This window comes from Natrix helvetica (assembly GCF_964273705.1).
Source record: "Natrix helvetica genome assembly, chromosome: 1".
NCBI lineage: Eukaryota > Metazoa > Chordata > Lepidosauria > Squamata > Natricidae > Natrix > Natrix helvetica.
In genome coordinates, this window is record NC_138548.1 from 21,684,085 (window position 1) to 21,702,230 (window position 18,146).

Here is an 18,146-nt window from a genome sequence, read left to right on the forward strand (position 1 = left end):
TGGCAGAGAATGCGAGCCTATTGTGCAAAGGTGAGCTTTTTCCCTTTGTGTTTTTTTTTTTCAAATTGGAGTGTGTATGTGTAGAAAGGATTGTGTCTAGGACAGGAGTGTCAAACTCAAGGCCTGCAGGCCAGATTCAGCCAGTGGGGTGCTTAGATCTGGCCCCTGGGGCTGCCCTGGAAACAGTGAAGGACCGGCCCTTGGTGCCTCTACCAGTCAAAACACGCAGACCCCCCCCCCCAGCTCCGTTTTCACTGGCAGAGGGTTGCAGGAGGCATCCCAGCCAAAAAATGGAGCTCAGGAGTCCATTTTCACTGCCAAAACGCTTGGGCGACTACATGTGCCCCCTGGCACGAATGAGGTCAAGCTGGCCGCATCCCTGGTCACGCCCATCCCCTTGAGCTCAAACACAACCCTAGCGCTGCCCTCAATGAAATCAAGTTTGACACCCCTGGTCTAGGTGATCTTTATATTTGTGGCATGTAAGTATAATAGATCTGACTAGAAGTTCAGTACAGATTTCCTTACTTAATATAACATTTGTGCCGAATTTGATCATACAACCCTCTAACTCAGTATCCTACTTCAGGAATGACTACTTAGTTATCTGGAAAACTCCAAATAGTGGGCAAAACTCCTCTTACATAGACTTTCCCAAAAGGGCATTGAGAAGCAAATTACGTTCTTTGAACATAATTGCCCCCACACGTGACTGGTAGGTCGGCCCTCACTTGAGATCTTTCTAAGGATGCCACTTACAACTAGCCCTTCTGGGCTTTAAATGCCGGTCTTTTTAACTCTGCTTTATCAGTGTAACTTAGAAGAAACCTCTTAGGAGAGAGCTTGCAATTCTTCCAAATTGCTCACGATGGATGATTTCTGGGGTGGAACAGTAAAGAGGTCTCTTCCCAGGATCTTTGTTCTGAATAATTAAAACCAAAGTAGGTTAAAACAATGAGATTAATTGTTAGATGTATTTGTGAAAACTGAGAAATGCTGGGGAAACTGGAAGGAGTAGTGACATGCAGCCAACGGTGGGACAATTCTTCTGCCCAAATAACTTTGGAGAAAGTTGGCAGTGGGACGCTTTGTCTAGGACCGGGATGGCAAACCTATGGCATGCGACGCGTCGCCCTGTCAGCTGGCCAGCGCGCATGCGCGTGCGGGCCAGCTGAGTTCAGCCTTTTTAAAAGCCATTTTTCGCCCTCCCCAGGCTCCAGAGGCTTTATAGAAGCTTGGGGAATTATGGGCAAACCGGAAGTTCAGGAACGGACTTCCGGTCCAGAAGTCACTTCCGGTTTGCTCGTAAGGTCGGTGTAAGCCCTCTGGAGACTTCAGGGAAGCCTCCTGAAGGTCCCTGAAACCTCCGGAGGGCTTAAACCGACCCTACGAGCAAACCGGAAGTGACTTCTGGAACGGAAGGCTGGGGAGGCTGTTTTCGCCCTCTCCAGGCTCCTATAAAGCCTCTGGAGCCTGGGGAGGGCGAAAAAAGCATGCAAAAAATGGGGGGGGGTCATGCCTCTCATGCGCGCATGTGCACTGGGGGTCATGCATTGCATTATGGGTGCAGCACGCCCATGCACGACTCCCCCCTGCGCTCCCCCTGTTATGGCACACGAGCCAAAAAAGGTTCGCCATCACTGGTCTAGGATGTAACTTCTTACATGACGCTTTCATCTGCCAAATCAGTCAATTAAGAGGCTCTGTTCTTAATTCAGCCGTCTGCAAACTGGGTGGTGCCATTGACTGACAAGATTCGCTTTGATGAAATATTTCTGAAGACAGATTTGGACCTGGATGGCTTTGTGAGCGGCCAGGAAGTGAAGGATATTTTCATGCACTCGGGGCTTTCCCAGAACCTCCTAGCACACATATGGTATGAATTTTCCTTCCCGCCTCTCTTTTTTATTGTACGACATTGTTTTCCAATCGAAAGTACTGTGTAAAATTGTCCTTTTTTTTGGTTTATATAAAGTACAGGCATTGCTCTTAACACCACAGATGCTGTCTTGAGATTGAATAAGCCAGGGGTGTCCAAACGTGGGAACTTTAAGACTTGTGGACTTCAACTCCCAGAATTCCCCAGCCAGCTATCCTAGCTGGGGAATTCTGGGAGTTGAAGTCCACAAGTCTTTAAAGTTCCCACGTTTGGACACCCCTGGAATAAGCTGTGGAATCAGCTGAAAGCTTCTGAGATACTCTGCATCTTTTGAACAGCAATTGTCTATTGAGCAGTCTATGGAAGCAGTCTGTTGTTGTTTCTTCCTGACAGGGCACTGGCGGATATACGGCAGATGGGAAAGCTCAACAAAGATCAGTTTGCACTCGCCATGTACCTCATTCAGCAGAAGGTCAGCAAAGGCATTGACCCACCACAGGTGCTGCTCCCAGATATGATCCCTCCTTCGGAGAGGACAACTCCTGTCCAGGTGAACTCATAGCATAGACATCTATTCTGACACTCTCGCAAGGACCTTGCTTGCCTTTTCCTCTGGCAACTGATACGTTGCCGTGGGAAAACTTCTTGAACCTATTTACTCTTTAAGTGTTTTTTTTTTCTTCCTGCTGCCAAAAACACGAGGACATATTTGGAGCAAGAGAGGCAGCCCTGTTTGCTGCTGATGTTTTTGTTTTGAAACTATACACTGCTAAAGCTCTTGGGTCTGTTTGTTTGGAACGTTCAAATGGGGAGAATTGGAAAATGTAAGGCGGCAATTATTGAACCAAAGTAACCCGAATGGCTTAATTTACATAATGCCCAGACTGCTGTCGGAGTAAAGTTTAGGAAAATTGTGGCCACTTCAGGACCTCCACACCTTCCGACTACACTACCCAGAAAGCTGTAGGCTGTGTGGTGGAAGGGAAGATGGGAAGTGTGTATCCCCACCCTCTTTCCCGCCTCCTTTTTGCCCCTGTGCCCAATCAGCTGGCACCAAGCCTTAATGAGTGGGGCAGCCATTGGCTGCTTTGGAGCCCAGGCCGATATTTGTAATGTTTTAATGGCTGGATCCATTGAGGGAAGGATGAGTGACTCGGATTCAATTTTCCTCGTGGTCTTATTTGTTTCCCAACCTCCTCAGCAAAGTGGCAGGGAGTTCTCCGGGTCAGCTGAGGAGGAGGAGGCGGTGCCAGCTTCATCAGCTCTTCTGAGGGGGCGGGAAATGGCACAAGCCTATATTATCATGTAGAAAGAAGAATGAGTAATGCATATAATGATGCCCGAAGGCCGGCACCAGGTTTCAGCAGTTGAAAAGCTGGTTCTCGTGAACTGCTGTCTCTAAAATCACTGTGGCCCAGTTGCCGTGAATTCACCCTCTTGCTTGTCCCCGCTCCTGTCCTCTTGTTTCCTCTTCTTCTCTCTGGTTCTGTGGGAGACTGTGCAAGTCCTCTTGTTTCACTGACTTTCCCCAGAATTGCCTGAGCTCCTGCCCCCTCTGTCCTTTTTTTCCCCTCTAGACTCTCTCAGGCTACTTGGCCTCTGTAGGAACTGAGATCTCGACACTCACAGAAATGCGTCGTGTGAGTAAACGGGGCACTCTGAAGAACGCAGCCCCTCCCCATCAAACCTCAGGTGGCATTTGCTTTGTCCATGCAAAACACCTTTTTTTTCCCCACCTAAGCAGCTTTGTGGAGCTTCCCCACATGATGCGGAGGGCAGGAGGGGTTTGGGGGTTTGGGGGTGGGGTGGCTGGCTGAAGTTCTGCTATTCCTGAGTCAGCTAAAAGCAGCTCAAAATGGATAAAAGTGGATCTTGATTCAGACGTATTTTCTTTTGCCAGCATCCATTGTGTGAGGTTCTTTTTTTCCCTCTTTTCAATACTGTTTCATCCTTGTCTTGTCAGGCTTTTTTGCTGTTGTTGTTGTTGCTATTTCTGCTGCTTGAAATTTTGGTTTTCTGCAAGGTGATTCACCAGCTGGGTATTTGTGTAATTTAAGAGTCGCTATGTCCCATTCCACACGCCAGGGGCTGGAGTTGTGCATTTGCAGAATGGGAATGCAAGAGACTTGCCCCGTGCTTGATTGAAAACTCCTAAATGTCCAAAATGAATGGGCTTGTGAAGCTGGGTGCGACAAGGGATTTGGCTGCTTCAATGGGACTATTTGCTTTCTAACAGGACAGCTCAAGTTCTGTTGGATCAGGGGAATTCACTGGCGTGAAAGAACTGGATGATATCAGCCAAGAGATTGCACAGCTACAGAGGTAAAAAAAATATATGTTTGGCCATGATGGAGAACTGAGGATGGAGAGAGTGGTCTCTTTAGATAATCCCATGATTTGCAAAGTTCATTTTAATATAATCTATTGTGTAGCAGTTTTAATGTGAGGAAATTTGATAGAGCCTGTAAATTAATGATTCTATGTGATGCTCTGTAATTGACAACCTCATAAAGTGGATCAGACCAGGAAATCAACTCCATAGAAAAGCTAAAACTACTTTTATTGAGTTTGGCTATAGTAATGGAATCTTGCAGGTCTGATTGGGCTGAAGCTCCTCCCCCCCTTTTTATACTCCAGTGAAGCAGGGAGGGATCTTCCTGAACCATTTCCAAATGGTATTTTTTTTCCATGTTCAGTAAAAAAAGATCCAGAACATCCAGTATTTTCCTTCAGCCCCTCTTCTTTAGACAACAGTGCCTGCACATCTCCATCAAAGGGCTTTTCCTTACTCTCTAGAACAGTGATGGCTAACATTTTTTGGCTCCCGTGCCGAAAGCAGGGGGAGCGCAGGGGGGTTGTGCGCGGGCGTGCCACACCCATAATGTTATGTGTGCGACCCGGCGCGCATGCACGCACGGCAAACCCCTTCAACGCGTATCCACACGCAACCAGCGCCCACCCCCTGCTTTTGATGCTTCAGGACTTCCCTAAAGTCTCCAGAGGGTGAAAAACGGCCCTATGGGGAACCTGGAAGTTCGGGAAAGGTGACTTCCGGTTTGCTCGTAAGGCTGTTTTTCGCTCTCCGGAGCCTTCAGGGAAGCCTCCTGAAGGCTCTGGAGGTCGAAAATCGGTTCTACAGACAAACCGGAAGTCACCTTCCGGTTTCCCTGTAGGTCCGCCCTTCAGAGCCTTCAGGGAAGCTCCTGGGGCCTTGGCGTCATCCCCAGCCTCCTAGAAAGCCTCTGGAGTTTGGGGAGGGCGAAAAAAAATGCATCAAAAACGGGGGGATGGCACTGGTCGCGTGGTCATGTGTGCAGGGGGGTCATGCGCATAGCATGACCCCCAGTGGTGGGTTTCAAATTGTTTTGAAACCGGGTGGGAGTGGCTTGCCGGCCATGTGACAGGGTGGGCATGGCCAACTTGTAAAATGGGTGAAACTCACTTAACAACGCTCTTGCTTAGCAACCAAAATGTTGGCTCAGAAACTCTGGCATTTGAAGCATGCAAGTCTTAAATCTGTCAAGTTACAAGACCCTTGCACCCCTAACCCTTTAGAAAAAAAACAACTCATGGGTGTTCAAACTTGACAGCTTTAAGACTTTGGACTTCAACTCCCAGAATTCCTCCTCCAGTCATGTTGGCTCAGGAACTCTGGCATTGAAGTGTGCAAGTCTTAAAGCTGTCAAGTTACAAGACCCTTCCACCCCTAACCCTTTAGAAAAAAAAACCCAGGGGTGTTCAAACTTGACAGCTTTAAGACTTGTGGACTTCAACTCCCAGAATTCCTCCTCTCGCTCTTCTATAGAAGAGGTTAGAACTGGCAGGAACCCACCCCTGCCCTGGGGATGCCATAACAGTTGTATGAAAAATGTGTCATAAGTCACTTTTTTTTCAGTCCTGTTGTAACATTGAACTGTCACTAAAAGAACTTTAGTAAGTCAAGGACTACCTGTACAAATATGTAACAGTAATAAAAGAGAAGAGTATTAGGTGTGTTCACTGCTTTGAGTTATTTATAAAATAACTCAAAGGCAGAATATAAATAAGAAAAATAAATAAAAGTCAACAAATAATTATACCAGATGTCTTATCTTTAACTGCAGAAGGCTGCCTTTTCTAAGAATGCTTTCCATTTCTCAGAATGAATTTGAGCTTTGGCAAGCTGAAATTCTTTAGTTGATACAGAAAACAAGTTTTACATTGATAGCAATGCTCATGGTTGTATGAATAGAAAAACCTACTTTTTAGCAATATAACTAGAATCACAACTTCCTCTTCAAAACTTGTTTGGAAAGGTGGTGCTTTGTTGTCCTGATTCAAGGACCCAAATTGGTTGCAGCATGTAACTAAAATCAATGTTAATTATACATTTGTGAGAGTGTCGTTTTCTAATTAGAACAAAAACATCCATTTTTTCATGGTTGCAATATTCAGACTTAGATGAAAGGATTTTTATGTGGGTTATTTAATGCATATCTCAGTTTGTATTTTCCCCCCTTCCAGCCAGTCAGCATGACAAGCCCATATAGCAATAGCACTTAGACTTATATAATGCTTCATAGTGCTTTACAGACCTCTCTAAGCGGTTTAGAATCAGCATATTGTCCCCAACAATCTGGGTCCTCATTTTTCCAACCTCGGAAAGATAGAAGGCTGAATCAACCTTGAGCCACAGCCTGAGGTTTGGGGATCCCTAGGCTAGATGAAGAAAATCATACATATGCCATTATTATTATTATTATTATTATTATTATTATTATTATTATTATTATTATTATTATTATTATTATTATTATTATTATTATTATTTGTTTACACTGTAGAGAGAAATATTCTCTAGAGCAAGACATCCGGGAAAGAGAAGGAGCTATCCGGCAGAAAACCAATGAAGTTCAGGTAATGCTATGAATGGCTGTGTCTTTCCGTCCATCCGTCTGTCTGTCTCTTTGTTCTTATCAGAATCACAGTTCAAAAGGTATAAGACAAACAAAATCCTCTACCAAGAAAAATCCTTTTCTTCAAAGAAAAACAGTTTTTTCTCCCGAGGGCTTGAGGATGGATTAAAAGGGGTTTTTCCTGCAGGAACTGGGTATTTATTTATTTATTTCTTAGATTTTTAGACCGCCCCTCTCCCAAAAAGGGGTATGTCTAGTTTAATGAAAAGAAGGACTAGGGGAGACATGATAGCAGTGTTCCAATATCTCAGGGGTTGCCACAAAGAAGAGGGAGTCAAACTATTCTCCAAGGCACCTGAGGGTAGAACAAGAAGCAATGGGTGGAAACTAATCAAGGAGAGAAGCAACTTAGAACTGAGGAGAAATTTCCTTTCAGTTAGAACAATTAATCAGTGGAACAGCTTGCCTCCAGAAGTTGTGAATGCCCCAACACTGGAAGTCTTTAAGAAGATGTTGGATAGCCATTTGCCTGAAACGGTATAGGGTTTCCTGCCTAGGCAGGGGGTTGGACTAGAAGACCTCCAAGGTCCCTTCCCACTCTGCTATTATATTGTATTGCTTTCTCTTTTCTCCCTTACGTGCTTTTTAGGAAAAAAGTAAAGAATATAAGATTTTATTTGTTTAATAATCCTTACTCTAGAATCCGACTAGTTACCCTGATGTCTGTCAGAACACAAACATCAAGCAGCATTCCCTAGATTTAAGGGAGGACTCTTAAGTAACCCCAAATTCCTTAGTTGCCTTTTCTCCCATTGTGTGGGTGACTGCAAATTTTAGCACTGGCCATGGAAATGATTTTGTAGGAATTGGTGGGGAATCAACTCTGATATCCTGGCATTTGCTATCTTTTTTAAAAAAAGTTCTTTCAGTGATCCAATCGAGCGTGGCTCTCAAATGATAAATGACGGACAGCCCTTAGGCTTTACAACACATGTGGAGGAGGGATTTTTTTGTTTTGTTTAACACATTTATATATTTACACATCTTCCCAAAGACGAACTAGCTAGACCGATTTCATAAGGCAGGCACCATGACAGAGAAGGCACATATTCTGGGGCCCACCAGTTGACACACTTTCCTTAATCAAAGCTAGAGCAAGGCCATTCTGTCAGGTTTACTGGGATAGGCTGAAACTGTGAAGCATAAGCACTATCTCAGGTAATGGGCGTCTCCTGCCATGTAGGGCAGGGGTGTCAAACTCGATTTCATTAAGGGCCACATCAAAGTTGTGTTTGACCTGGGGGGGGGACTGGGTGTGGCTGGGGTGGGCGTGGCTAGCTCAATGTCCTGCAACCCTCTGCCAGTAAAAATGGAGCCTAGGAGGGCTGCGCGCGGCCTTCCCAAGCTCCGTTTTCACTGGCAGAGGACTGTAGAGCCGCCGCAACGGAAAACGAAGCTCGGAAGGGCCGTGCACGGTCCTTTGCTGTTCCAGGGCAGCCCCACAGGCCAGATCTAAGCACCCCGCACGCCAGATTCGGCCCCTGGGCCTTGAGTTTGACACCCCTGATGTAGGGCTTTAAAGATAATAAGCAGCCCTTGACTTGCACTTATCAGTCTAGTGGGATACAGTGCAGTTCAGGTAGCAGCAATGTTGTGTGGACACGTCATGCTTGTACCCAACACTGCACATGACATGGCATTTTGGCCCAGGTAGAGCCTCTGAATGTTTTTCAAGGGTAGTTCCATGTAGAACATGTTACAATAGTCTGATTGGGAGAGACTAAGATATGAGGGGCGTGAACAATGCCTCCTGGTCTAGGAATGGCTGTAACTGGCGACCCAGATGCAACTGTACAACAGTTCTCATGCCACAACCACCACTTGCTTCTTGAGTAGAACCCACAAGTCCAGGAGAGCCCCCAGGTGGCACACCAACTCTGCCTGAAAGAGTGTTACCACATCCAGAGTTAATTATGGAAAATCACTACCTACAAGGGACCCTAAGCTTACAGCCACTCAGTTTTACCAGGATTGAACGAAAGAGGGTCCTTCCCCATCCAGGCTTCACAGCCTCCAAGCACCGAGAAAGAACATCAGTAGCATCATTTGGACATCCTAAGGCAGAAATGCATAAAGGAGTTTTGCAGCATGCTGATGATACTTAAATCCATGCCCCCCCCCTCCCCAAACATGGATTGGAACCTACTGTAACTCTGAACAAAGAGAAAACTTATCAAAGAACTGTCTGCTCAACTTGCGGCCTCCTCAGCTTGTCTAAAGGGATTTCATGATCAATGGCATTGAAAGCTACTGAAAGATCAAGGAGATACTCTGCTCACATCCCGGGCCTGCGAGTGGTCACTTACACAGGCAATCATTGCTTTCCTGATGCTAATCTCATCCTGAAACCCAACCGCAACAGAGCCACATAGTTTGTTTCCTCCAGGGCCCTTCAGCGTTTCAGCCTTACTGCTTTCTCAACAACTTTCCCCAACCTTTCCTCATTGGTGTCTGATACAGGTTTTTAAATCCTTCAGCCCTTTTTTATTCTCCCGGGAGGCTGAAACAATTCTTAGTTTTGATGTGGTTCTCTCCCCCCCCCCTTTTCTGATAAATATTCAAGTCTTTGACCTTTGGAACTAGGATGGCAAAATGCTATGATAATTGCTCTAGTGGTGGTGAACCTATGGCACATGTGCCAGAGGTGGCACACAGAGCCTCTCCCAGGCATGCACACCGTCGCCCCAGCTCAACTCCATCACATTTCTCATTTGTGTTTGTCGCCTCCATTTGCAGGACTAAAAAAAAATATGCGAAACAGCCTGGCGGTGCATTTGCTGTTGCTGCCTTTGTGGCCTGCCCCTTGTGCAGAACAGTGAAGTTTAGTGTGCTTCACCATGGAGGAGACGAGGTCCCATCCTCCTGGAGCTCATTACGATGCGGAGCCACAATGCGACCCTGCTCGTTTTTGCCTCCTGGATGTCAGTTGGTTTTCCTGCAGAGCTGCTTGTGTCGGGATGTCCCACCTCTCTGCTGGCCAGCTGGTCTTTGGCTTTCCGCCCACCAGCTGAACATGGGCGTGCTGCTCCTGGGCTCCTCGGCCCCCAGACGTCAGATTCCTACCACCCAGCACCAGTTCAGGGGTTCCTTCCCCCCCACCCCGGGGAGAGACAGAAAGAGAAAGAAAGAGAGGGAGGGAAGAGAGAGAGAAATAGAAAGCGGCAGAGAGAGGGAGAGAGAGGAATGGAGGGAAAGAAAGAGGGAGAGAAAGAGAGAAGGGGGGAAAGAGAAATTATATTACAAAAGTGTTGCTAAACGTAATATTTCAAAAGCAGGAAAAAAGGGGCATATATAAAAGTGCATTTATCATGCTTTTCTTAGAACAATTAGCTGAACTCTGTTAATCATTATTTTAGGTGTAAAACCTCATTATTCAGGTTAAATTGTCGTGTTGGCAATTTGGGATAAATAAGTGGGTTTTGGGTTGCATTTTGGGCATTCGATCTCTAAAAGGTTCATCACTCCTCTAGTCTATTTTGTTGGTGTGTCGTTAGTGTCTTCCGTGAGATATATATATATACACACGCAGCCTGCACCAATCAGCACCAATCTACCAATCGTGATACAACCACACAACCAATCATTCCACTTACTGAAACAAAGCCAGCACCCCATCCCCTCCCACCAAGACTTACAGAAAGACGGCAGCTCCGTTCCCATTTTAAGCCCACATTTTGAGCCCACGCTTGAAGATGGGCTGTGCTATATATGCTGGTTTTGTTGTATTCGGGTCTTTTATATATATATATATATATATAAAAGACCCGAATACAACAAAACCAGCATATATAGCACAGCCTGAAGATGGCAAGTGAGATCTCGCTGAAATGTTGCCAAGACAATCTCAATCTTACATGGGAAAAGACCCGAATACAACAAAACCAGCATACCTACACTCGTGAAAATCTGCGAAAACAAATATATGTATGTATGTATGTTTACATCTTCATAGAGCTGTGTTTAACAAACATTCTCCAGGAACTGCAAAACGATTTAGACCGGGAAACCAGCAGCTTGCAAGAACTGGAGGCTCAAAAGCAGGATGCTCAAGATCGACTGGATGAGATGGATCAACAAAAGGCAAAGCTGAAAGATATGTTAAATGATGTAAGGCAAAAGTGCCAGGAGGAGTCACAAGTGGTGAGTGTGAAAGATTCTGGCTGAGTGGGATGAAATCCGTTTTCAATTCTTTTTATTCCCTAGAATGTAAAATATTTCTTCAAAGAACAAGAGAAACGGTCAAAGAACTTACTGAACATAACTCTAAGTTGAGTCATATGAGGGTACCATTTTCAAAGAGTTTGACCAACATTTGTAAACTTGACCAAAGTTTATACATAAATCTGCATGACTAAATTTATGGCATAGAAACCTATCAACTATCTTCTCATCTGTCCTGACTAAACCAACCATCCATATTTAGTGGTGGTCTGAGTTGGGTATAAGATGCTGAGATGGGAAGTAGCAGGTGGTTTTCAACTTCACACTATTTTTTAAAAACCTTTCCTGCTACCAAATCTGAGTTGAAATCTTTGTTTTAGATCACATCATTAAAAATGCAGATTCAGTCCCAGGAATCAGATCTAAAGTCCCAAGAAGATGACATCAGTAGAGCAAAAACTGAGTTGAATCGGCTTCAGCAGGAAGAGACCCAGTTGGAGCAGAGCATCCAGGCTGGGAAAGTACAACTGGAAACAATAATCAAATCTTTAAAATCCACTCAGGAAGAAATTAACCAGGTAGTGTGAGCATTTCTGATAACAGATTCTTGTCTACCCTTTTTTTGGCTCAAAGGCTGACTATAGCCAATCAAATCTGTTTTGTATGTTCAGGATACTAGAACTTACCATGCTGACATTGTTATTCTCTCCTTTGAGGAGATGTGCCTCATTCTATCATTCATTAGAGGTTTTCCATTTCTGAAAACCAAAGTTCCTTTCCACTGGGTTTTGGGGTGGGTGTCTTTTGTTTTTTTGTTTTGGAAGAGGAAACAGTCCCTTATCTCCTTACTTTGGTGTTAATTGCAGTTGTTTTTCAACCTAACATCAGATTTAAGTGGAAATTAACAAAAATATACTCCCGGTTTTATACTGAAAAGTCTTCTCAATATTTTCACCAATACTGAAACCTTTTCTGATGTCAGTTTTTGAAAATCGTATGAGATCAGAGTGCAACAAAAATGTGTATGCTTCAGCCTTATTTTTAAATGTATCACATCATTAAAAATGATTCAATTAAGAATGATTCAATTAAGAATGATTCAATTTATGACCACAGTTGGAACCAGAATTTCCATTGCTTAAACAAGGCAGTGAGAAGCTCCCAGTTTTCAAACTTTTTTTGTTAACGGTTGTTAAGATCATCATTGTAATTGTTAAGTGCTGCACCCATCATAAATACATGCGATTGGGTCCAAATTTTGATCACGTGACTATGGGGATTCTGCTATGGTTATAAGTACGAGAACTGGTCACAAGTCGGTTTTTTCAGTGACAATGTAACTCCGCACGGTCATTAAATGAGTGGTGGTGAGTTGAGGTATACAGGTGAAAGTGTTCTAAAATTTGTATCTCTTACCTTTTAAGAAAATCTACTGTATGTAAAAGTAAATACAACTTGGTACCATGTTTCCCCCAAAATAAGACCTGGTCTTATTTTCTTTTCAGCCCAAAATAAGCACCAGGTCTTATTTTCAGGGGATGCCTTACCTGCTTACATTAGGACCACCGCAGCCACACCTCCCATGCCCCGGCACCTGTCGCTCCGCTGTCTGACTTCTGCGGTCGCTCGTGGTCAGACGCCGCATAGCTCATTGCGCTGGCACTTGCAGCAGGAGGCAGCATAGTGTGTTGTGCTGTTGCGAATGTGAGTGGCAGCACCGACGCGATGCGCCACATGGTATCTGGCCATGAATGGCTGCAAGCAGCTGCAGAAGAAGTCGGGCAGTGGCGTGACAGGTGTCCGGATGTAGGAGGCCTGGCTGCAGCGGTCTTAAGATAAATGGGTGCAGGGCACATGGGGCAGTTACACACACACACACACACACACACACACACACTGCCCTAGCTTGATTTTTACACTTGCACCTTGCCCCACCTCCTACAACCAGATGGTGGGCAGGGCTTAGCTAGGGCTTATTTTTGGGGTAGAGCTTATATTAGGCCTACGTGTGAAAAATCAGGCTAGGGCTTGTATTCGGGGTATGTCATATTTTCAGGAAAACATGGTAGTAGAACTATTTATCCAGGGAGGTGGTGGATTCCCCTTTACTTGGTACATTTAAGCAGAGGTCATCGGTCCAGAATGCTTTAATCTGCCCTGGGTGTCAGGGATCCAAGTAAGAGACGCAATGCAAACCAAACTCCGAGACTCCTGTCAACCCTGAAGCCATTTTGGAGCGTCTTGAGGGCTGCTTCAAGTGTGCTAAATGGCTCCTTCCAGTTTCTGTTCTATTACTTTAGGCCTGTAGTGGGAAGATGAAAGCTTTTTTAATCAGTGGACTCTTTCTAACATTGGTTCCATCCTTCCTCTCACAGGCAAGGAGTAAGTTATCTCGTCTTCAAGAGACCCTTCAGGAAGCCAATCAGAGCATTGAACAGTACAATGAAGCTTTAAATGGACTTCACAGTGGCAGCATGACTAACCTGGCAGATCTGAATGAGGGAAACATCCAAAAAGACCGGGGCGGGTTTGGGACTTTGGTGAGAAATTGTGTAGAATAGATGCATGTGTGCATGGCCCTATGTATGGACCAACATGTTTGGAGAGAAGGAACAGTGACGTGCGATGAGGTTTATGGCTGGTGAGGCTGGTGACGTCATCAGGAAGGCAGGGAATGGGATGTGTGGTGGAGGCTCAGGCTGCCTCAGCCTCCAGCACACATGATCCCATTCCCCGCCTTCCTGAGCGTGCTCCGCCGGTTTGCGCTCCGCAGTCCTTGAAAGCGACTGGAGAACGACGAGAACCTTCCTGCCTCTGCTGGACTTTGCGCGCTCCTCGCGACTGTCGCTTTCATGCCTTCGTCATCCGGCAGCGCCGACAACATTTCTGCCTCCGCCCTCCGCAGCTCCCGGGCGCGGCCGGATGGATGTATATAATATTATATATATATAGTATATAATATTATATACTATTATTTCATGAAGAGAGGTGAGGCTCTGCCTCCCCTGCCTCCCCTGACCGCACATCCCTGAGAAGGAAGTAGGAAAAAAGTGTGGAAAAGAATGAGAGTAGTTGAAAAATTTACAATAGTGGCGAATATCTGTAGCTCGGGTGTAGGATGAGGGTGAAGGTTCATTCTCTGAGTTGGTGGGTTGGTTTCCAAACGTTTTGTTACCAGGCTAGGTAACATCTTCAGCATAGTTTAGGGGATATCTGTGCCAGTGTTCTTCAGAACAAGCTCAGAGAACCAACCTTCACCTTCATAGCGGAAAAGAACATCCTCTTGCTGTGTTTGGCTTTGATGCCACCCATTTCTACCCTCTGCTCCATTCTCAGTTGGTGCTTTTCAACAACTTTTTCATCCTAAGATAGTGATGGTAATGAAACCTCCTTTGACTTTTAAGTTGTCTCCTGGTGATTCCACAGATGGGAGAATCTTGTTTTCCTAGCCACCCTATGGAAATGATTTGCCATTGTTTGGGGATATTTTTTGACCCGCTCACAAGCTCCTAGTGAACTTCATCCAAGTATTACTACCCAGTTCTGACTCCCTTGAGCTTCATTGATATCAGCCCAGGTCAGCTAGTGTCTTGAGGATTACCTGACAATGGGATCTGGCAATGTTTCTGAAGCTGATGGGAGTGTGCTTTTATTTTTAAAAACATCATCCTCTGAGGCTAAAAGATATGCAGCTTAGCATGAGGAGGACCTTAGAGAAATGAGGAGAAACCGAAATCAATAATTTGCGCTTTATTCCGATTTAGAGACTGAAAATAATGCTGCCAAATATTCTGCATTTGCGACAGATTGTAGTAGATTTCATGGAAATGATCTAGGGACTACAGACTGGGTGATCTTGATAATGGGTTGCCCACCTCTATGATAATAAAATTCTTGATTTTAAAAGAGAAACCCTCTTTTGTTGTATAGCTTGTCCTATCTTACCCATTTGGATTGCAGCTCTTTATGTTGCCCAAATATCAAGATTGTGAAGTCCAGTCCTAGGATCTGGATTACAGCTACAAGGAGATGCCCATTGGGTTATGTTAAAAAAGGACTTTTATGTTCATTATATGAAGATTTTAATAAAGGTCTACTAATGGTTAATAAGAGTCTAGCCACATTGTCATTGGAAGTTCATTTGTTAATTTAAAATCTAAAAGCTGAAAAAAAAGGCTAGAAAAACAAAATCTAATGGCTGTCACCTATCGCGTCAGCCCCAAAACATGTCTTCATGTTTTGGTGTCCGATAAATACAATTTCAATATGCAAGATAAAAAAAAAGAATGTCTAGAATGAGGGCTACTTAACAAATTAAAATTGCTCTATATAAAAATTGCTGTGTGTGTGTGTGTTCCAGCATAACCCTGGAATGCCTCAAACAATTTCAACCAAACTTGGTGCACAGATGACTTACTCTCGGGGAAAAAATACTGTGGGAGTAAGATATCCCTAACACCCCTCGGGTGGAGGTTGTTAAGATACAGCCTGTTGTGTTGTACTACTGTACTGGCTTCTACTGTACAGCACAGTGGAGTTGCCATGGTAATGGCTCCATAATATTCCACAGGGGGGCTCCCTCTGGTAAGGGGGAAAATCCAACATTAGAAATTACGTTTGGTCCAGACATTTCCCCCCTACAAATAAATACCCGAGCAACGCCGGGTTATTGGCTAGTTAGGGATAAAGAAGCTGTTGATTAAACTGAGCTAACCTTGAAACTATTAAAGAGTATCATATTAAGGGATGTTTATCTTGGCCACCTTGATTGAGAGGTCCCTTGAGGCTTGCACCTTTGCCTGCTGGCCATCTGACTTTCGTAATCACTTTATGTTTGATTCCAGGATGATCCATTCAAGAACAAAGCTCTACTTTTCAGCAATAATGCCCAGGAGTTGCAGACGGACCCTTTTCAAACTGCAGATCCCTTCAAAGGAGCAGATCCCTTCAAAGGCAGTAAGTTTCCATAGGACAGGGGGCCGTTTGGCACTTTAAACGCTGCTCAGACAAAGAAGACAGAAGCAGTAGCCAATTGTTACAGTCTTCCTTGAATCTGCAAGTGAATCTCATTGTCAGGACATTTCAGAAGCAAAGCAGAAACATTTTTCTTGATTAAGAAATAACACCTCAAAATTGTGTTTTCTACTTCCTATTTTATCTTCGTGTTGATTTCCGTAGCTTTTAATTTCTGTTTTCTTTCTTCTTCACACAGGCGATCCTTTTCAGAATGACCCTTTCGCTGAACAGCCTCCTGTAGCCGCTGGTAAGACAAACATTTTAAAGGTTCATATTATTTATTTATTACTTTCAAAAAAATTAAGAGTTTCTGTCTCTGGATGCGAGGTGCCTAGGCAGTAATATATTTGTAACAAAAGCCGGGAAGGGGAAACCATATAATCTGATATGAATTATAGTTAGTAGGTTCATGCATGGTGATTAAAACTACCCGTAATACATCCTAACAAAGCAAAGCATCATAGTTAGAATAGTAGCAGTTATCCAGGAGAAGAGGCTTTTCTGCCAAAGAGCCTTCCTGCCCTTTGGAACATTGTGGCCCCCCTTTTCTCCCCCTCCCATGTAATCTACAATCAACCATTAGGCTTTTAAAAAGAAACTGAAGACTTGGCTCTGCCAACTGGCCTGGGGGCACATTCTGGAAGTGGTTAATGCACGGGTGTCAAACTCACAGCGTCCCGTTGCCATCACGTGACATTTCGTGACATTTCCCCCCCCCTTTCACGGAGCTGGGGTGGGCATGGCCTGCGCGTAACACATCCAGCCCTTGGCCCGCCACTTTGACACCACTAGGTTAATGGATTAAGGTGAGACTCCAACCCCCCCCCCCCCATGTTACTCCCTTCCTCTCCATCTCTGCCATTTTTAATTAATCTAAGGGCAACGTAGTTCAATTCCTTGGATTTAAGTTAAAACTATTCCAGATAGACAATCCATGGTTCCCTGAACACATCTAAGTGAAGGGAAGCCAGAAGTGGTATTCAGCAAGTTCTGACCAGTTCTGGAGAACCGGTAGGAGAAATATTGAGTAGTTCAGAGAACCGGTAAATACAACCTCTGGCTGGCCCCGCCCCCATCTATTCTCTGCCTCCTGAGCTCTAGCTGATCGGGAGGAAATGGGGATTTTGCAGTAACCTTCCCCTGGATTGGGGTGGGAATAGAGATTTTACAGTATCCTTCTCCTGCCACGCCCACCAAGCCATGCCCACAGAACCGGCAGTAAAAAATTTTGAATCCCACTACTGAGGGAAGGCCTCTGCTTCTTTGGATAGTGGGTTTTGCTGTTCCTGTACTTAGAAATGCTTTTCTAATATTCAGTTAAAATCAGCCTTCCTGTACTTGATTTGTCTTAATCTCCTGTTAATCTTCTACCTTTAACTGTCTTACATCAGATCCATTTGGAGGTGATCCATTTAAAGAAAGTGACCCATTCCGGACATCTGTGCCTGAGGATTTCTTTAAAAAGACTGAAAAAAGTGACCCGTTCATTTCAGACCCTTTCTTGCAAAATTCCACGCTGCCCTCTAAAGTAAGGAGGCTTTGCTTATTCTAGTTCTTCTTTAGACTTTTGCCCCACTGTACTTGAATGGTTAACAACAAAGCAAAATTAATATAACCCACAATCGTTTAGCTAAAATTCTAGAATAAGAAAGCATTAAGTTAAAGCTATAAGTTATTCATGTGAAAATCAAGATCAAGGGGAAGTAAATGTACCATTCCGTGCTCCACAGGTCAGACCGCACCTGAAATGCAGTGTCCAGTTTTGGTCACCACAATACAAAAGGATGCCAAGGAACTGGAAACAGCATGTCATGACCCATGACGTAGATTCACTCTGATTGTAAAGAGTCTCCTTCAGCTGAACCGGTGGAATGTCAGCCTAAGGAGACCACAAGGGAGGAATCTTCTGAAGCTGATCAAACACAGACAGCATCAGTACCGCTGCAGCTGTCAGATGATGCAGTGTGGCTTCCAAGCCCCAGAACTGTGCAAGGAGAGAGAGAGAGAGAGAGAGAGAGAGTAAAGATGCTCAGCTAGGCTTCTTGCCAACAAGGGAATGCTTGCCTTAATTAAATACAGCTGGCTGAAGCTTTAATTTAAGAGGCAGCTGTGACCCACATTTCCTTGTTGGAAGC

At 44.6% G+C, this 18,146-nt stretch overlaps 1 protein-coding gene across 6 annotated transcripts in view; it reads left to right on the forward strand.

Moving 5' to 3' along the window:
- Window positions 1-18,146, forward strand: part of EPS15L1 (epidermal growth factor receptor pathway substrate 15 like 1) — a 59,314-nt gene that overhangs the window by 12,932 nt on the left and 28,236 nt on the right. For all 6 annotated transcript variants that reach the window (XM_081938975.1, XM_081938979.1, XM_081938974.1 and 3 more), the window contains exons 10-19: window positions 1,719-1,876; window positions 2,273-2,429; window positions 4,116-4,201; window positions 6,703-6,775; window positions 10,813-10,974; window positions 11,376-11,573; window positions 13,371-13,535; window positions 15,840-15,951; window positions 16,208-16,258; window positions 17,403-17,539. In XM_081938975.1, the coding sequence (XP_081795101.1) occupies window positions 1,719-1,876; window positions 2,273-2,429; window positions 4,116-4,201; window positions 6,703-6,775; window positions 10,813-10,974; window positions 11,376-11,573; window positions 13,371-13,535; window positions 15,840-15,951; window positions 16,208-16,258; window positions 17,403-17,539 (1,299 nt within the window). The remainder of the gene's footprint in view (window positions 1-1,718; window positions 1,877-2,272; window positions 2,430-4,115; window positions 4,202-6,702; window positions 6,776-10,812; window positions 10,975-11,375; window positions 11,574-13,370; window positions 13,536-15,839; window positions 15,952-16,207; window positions 16,259-17,402; window positions 17,540-18,146) is intronic.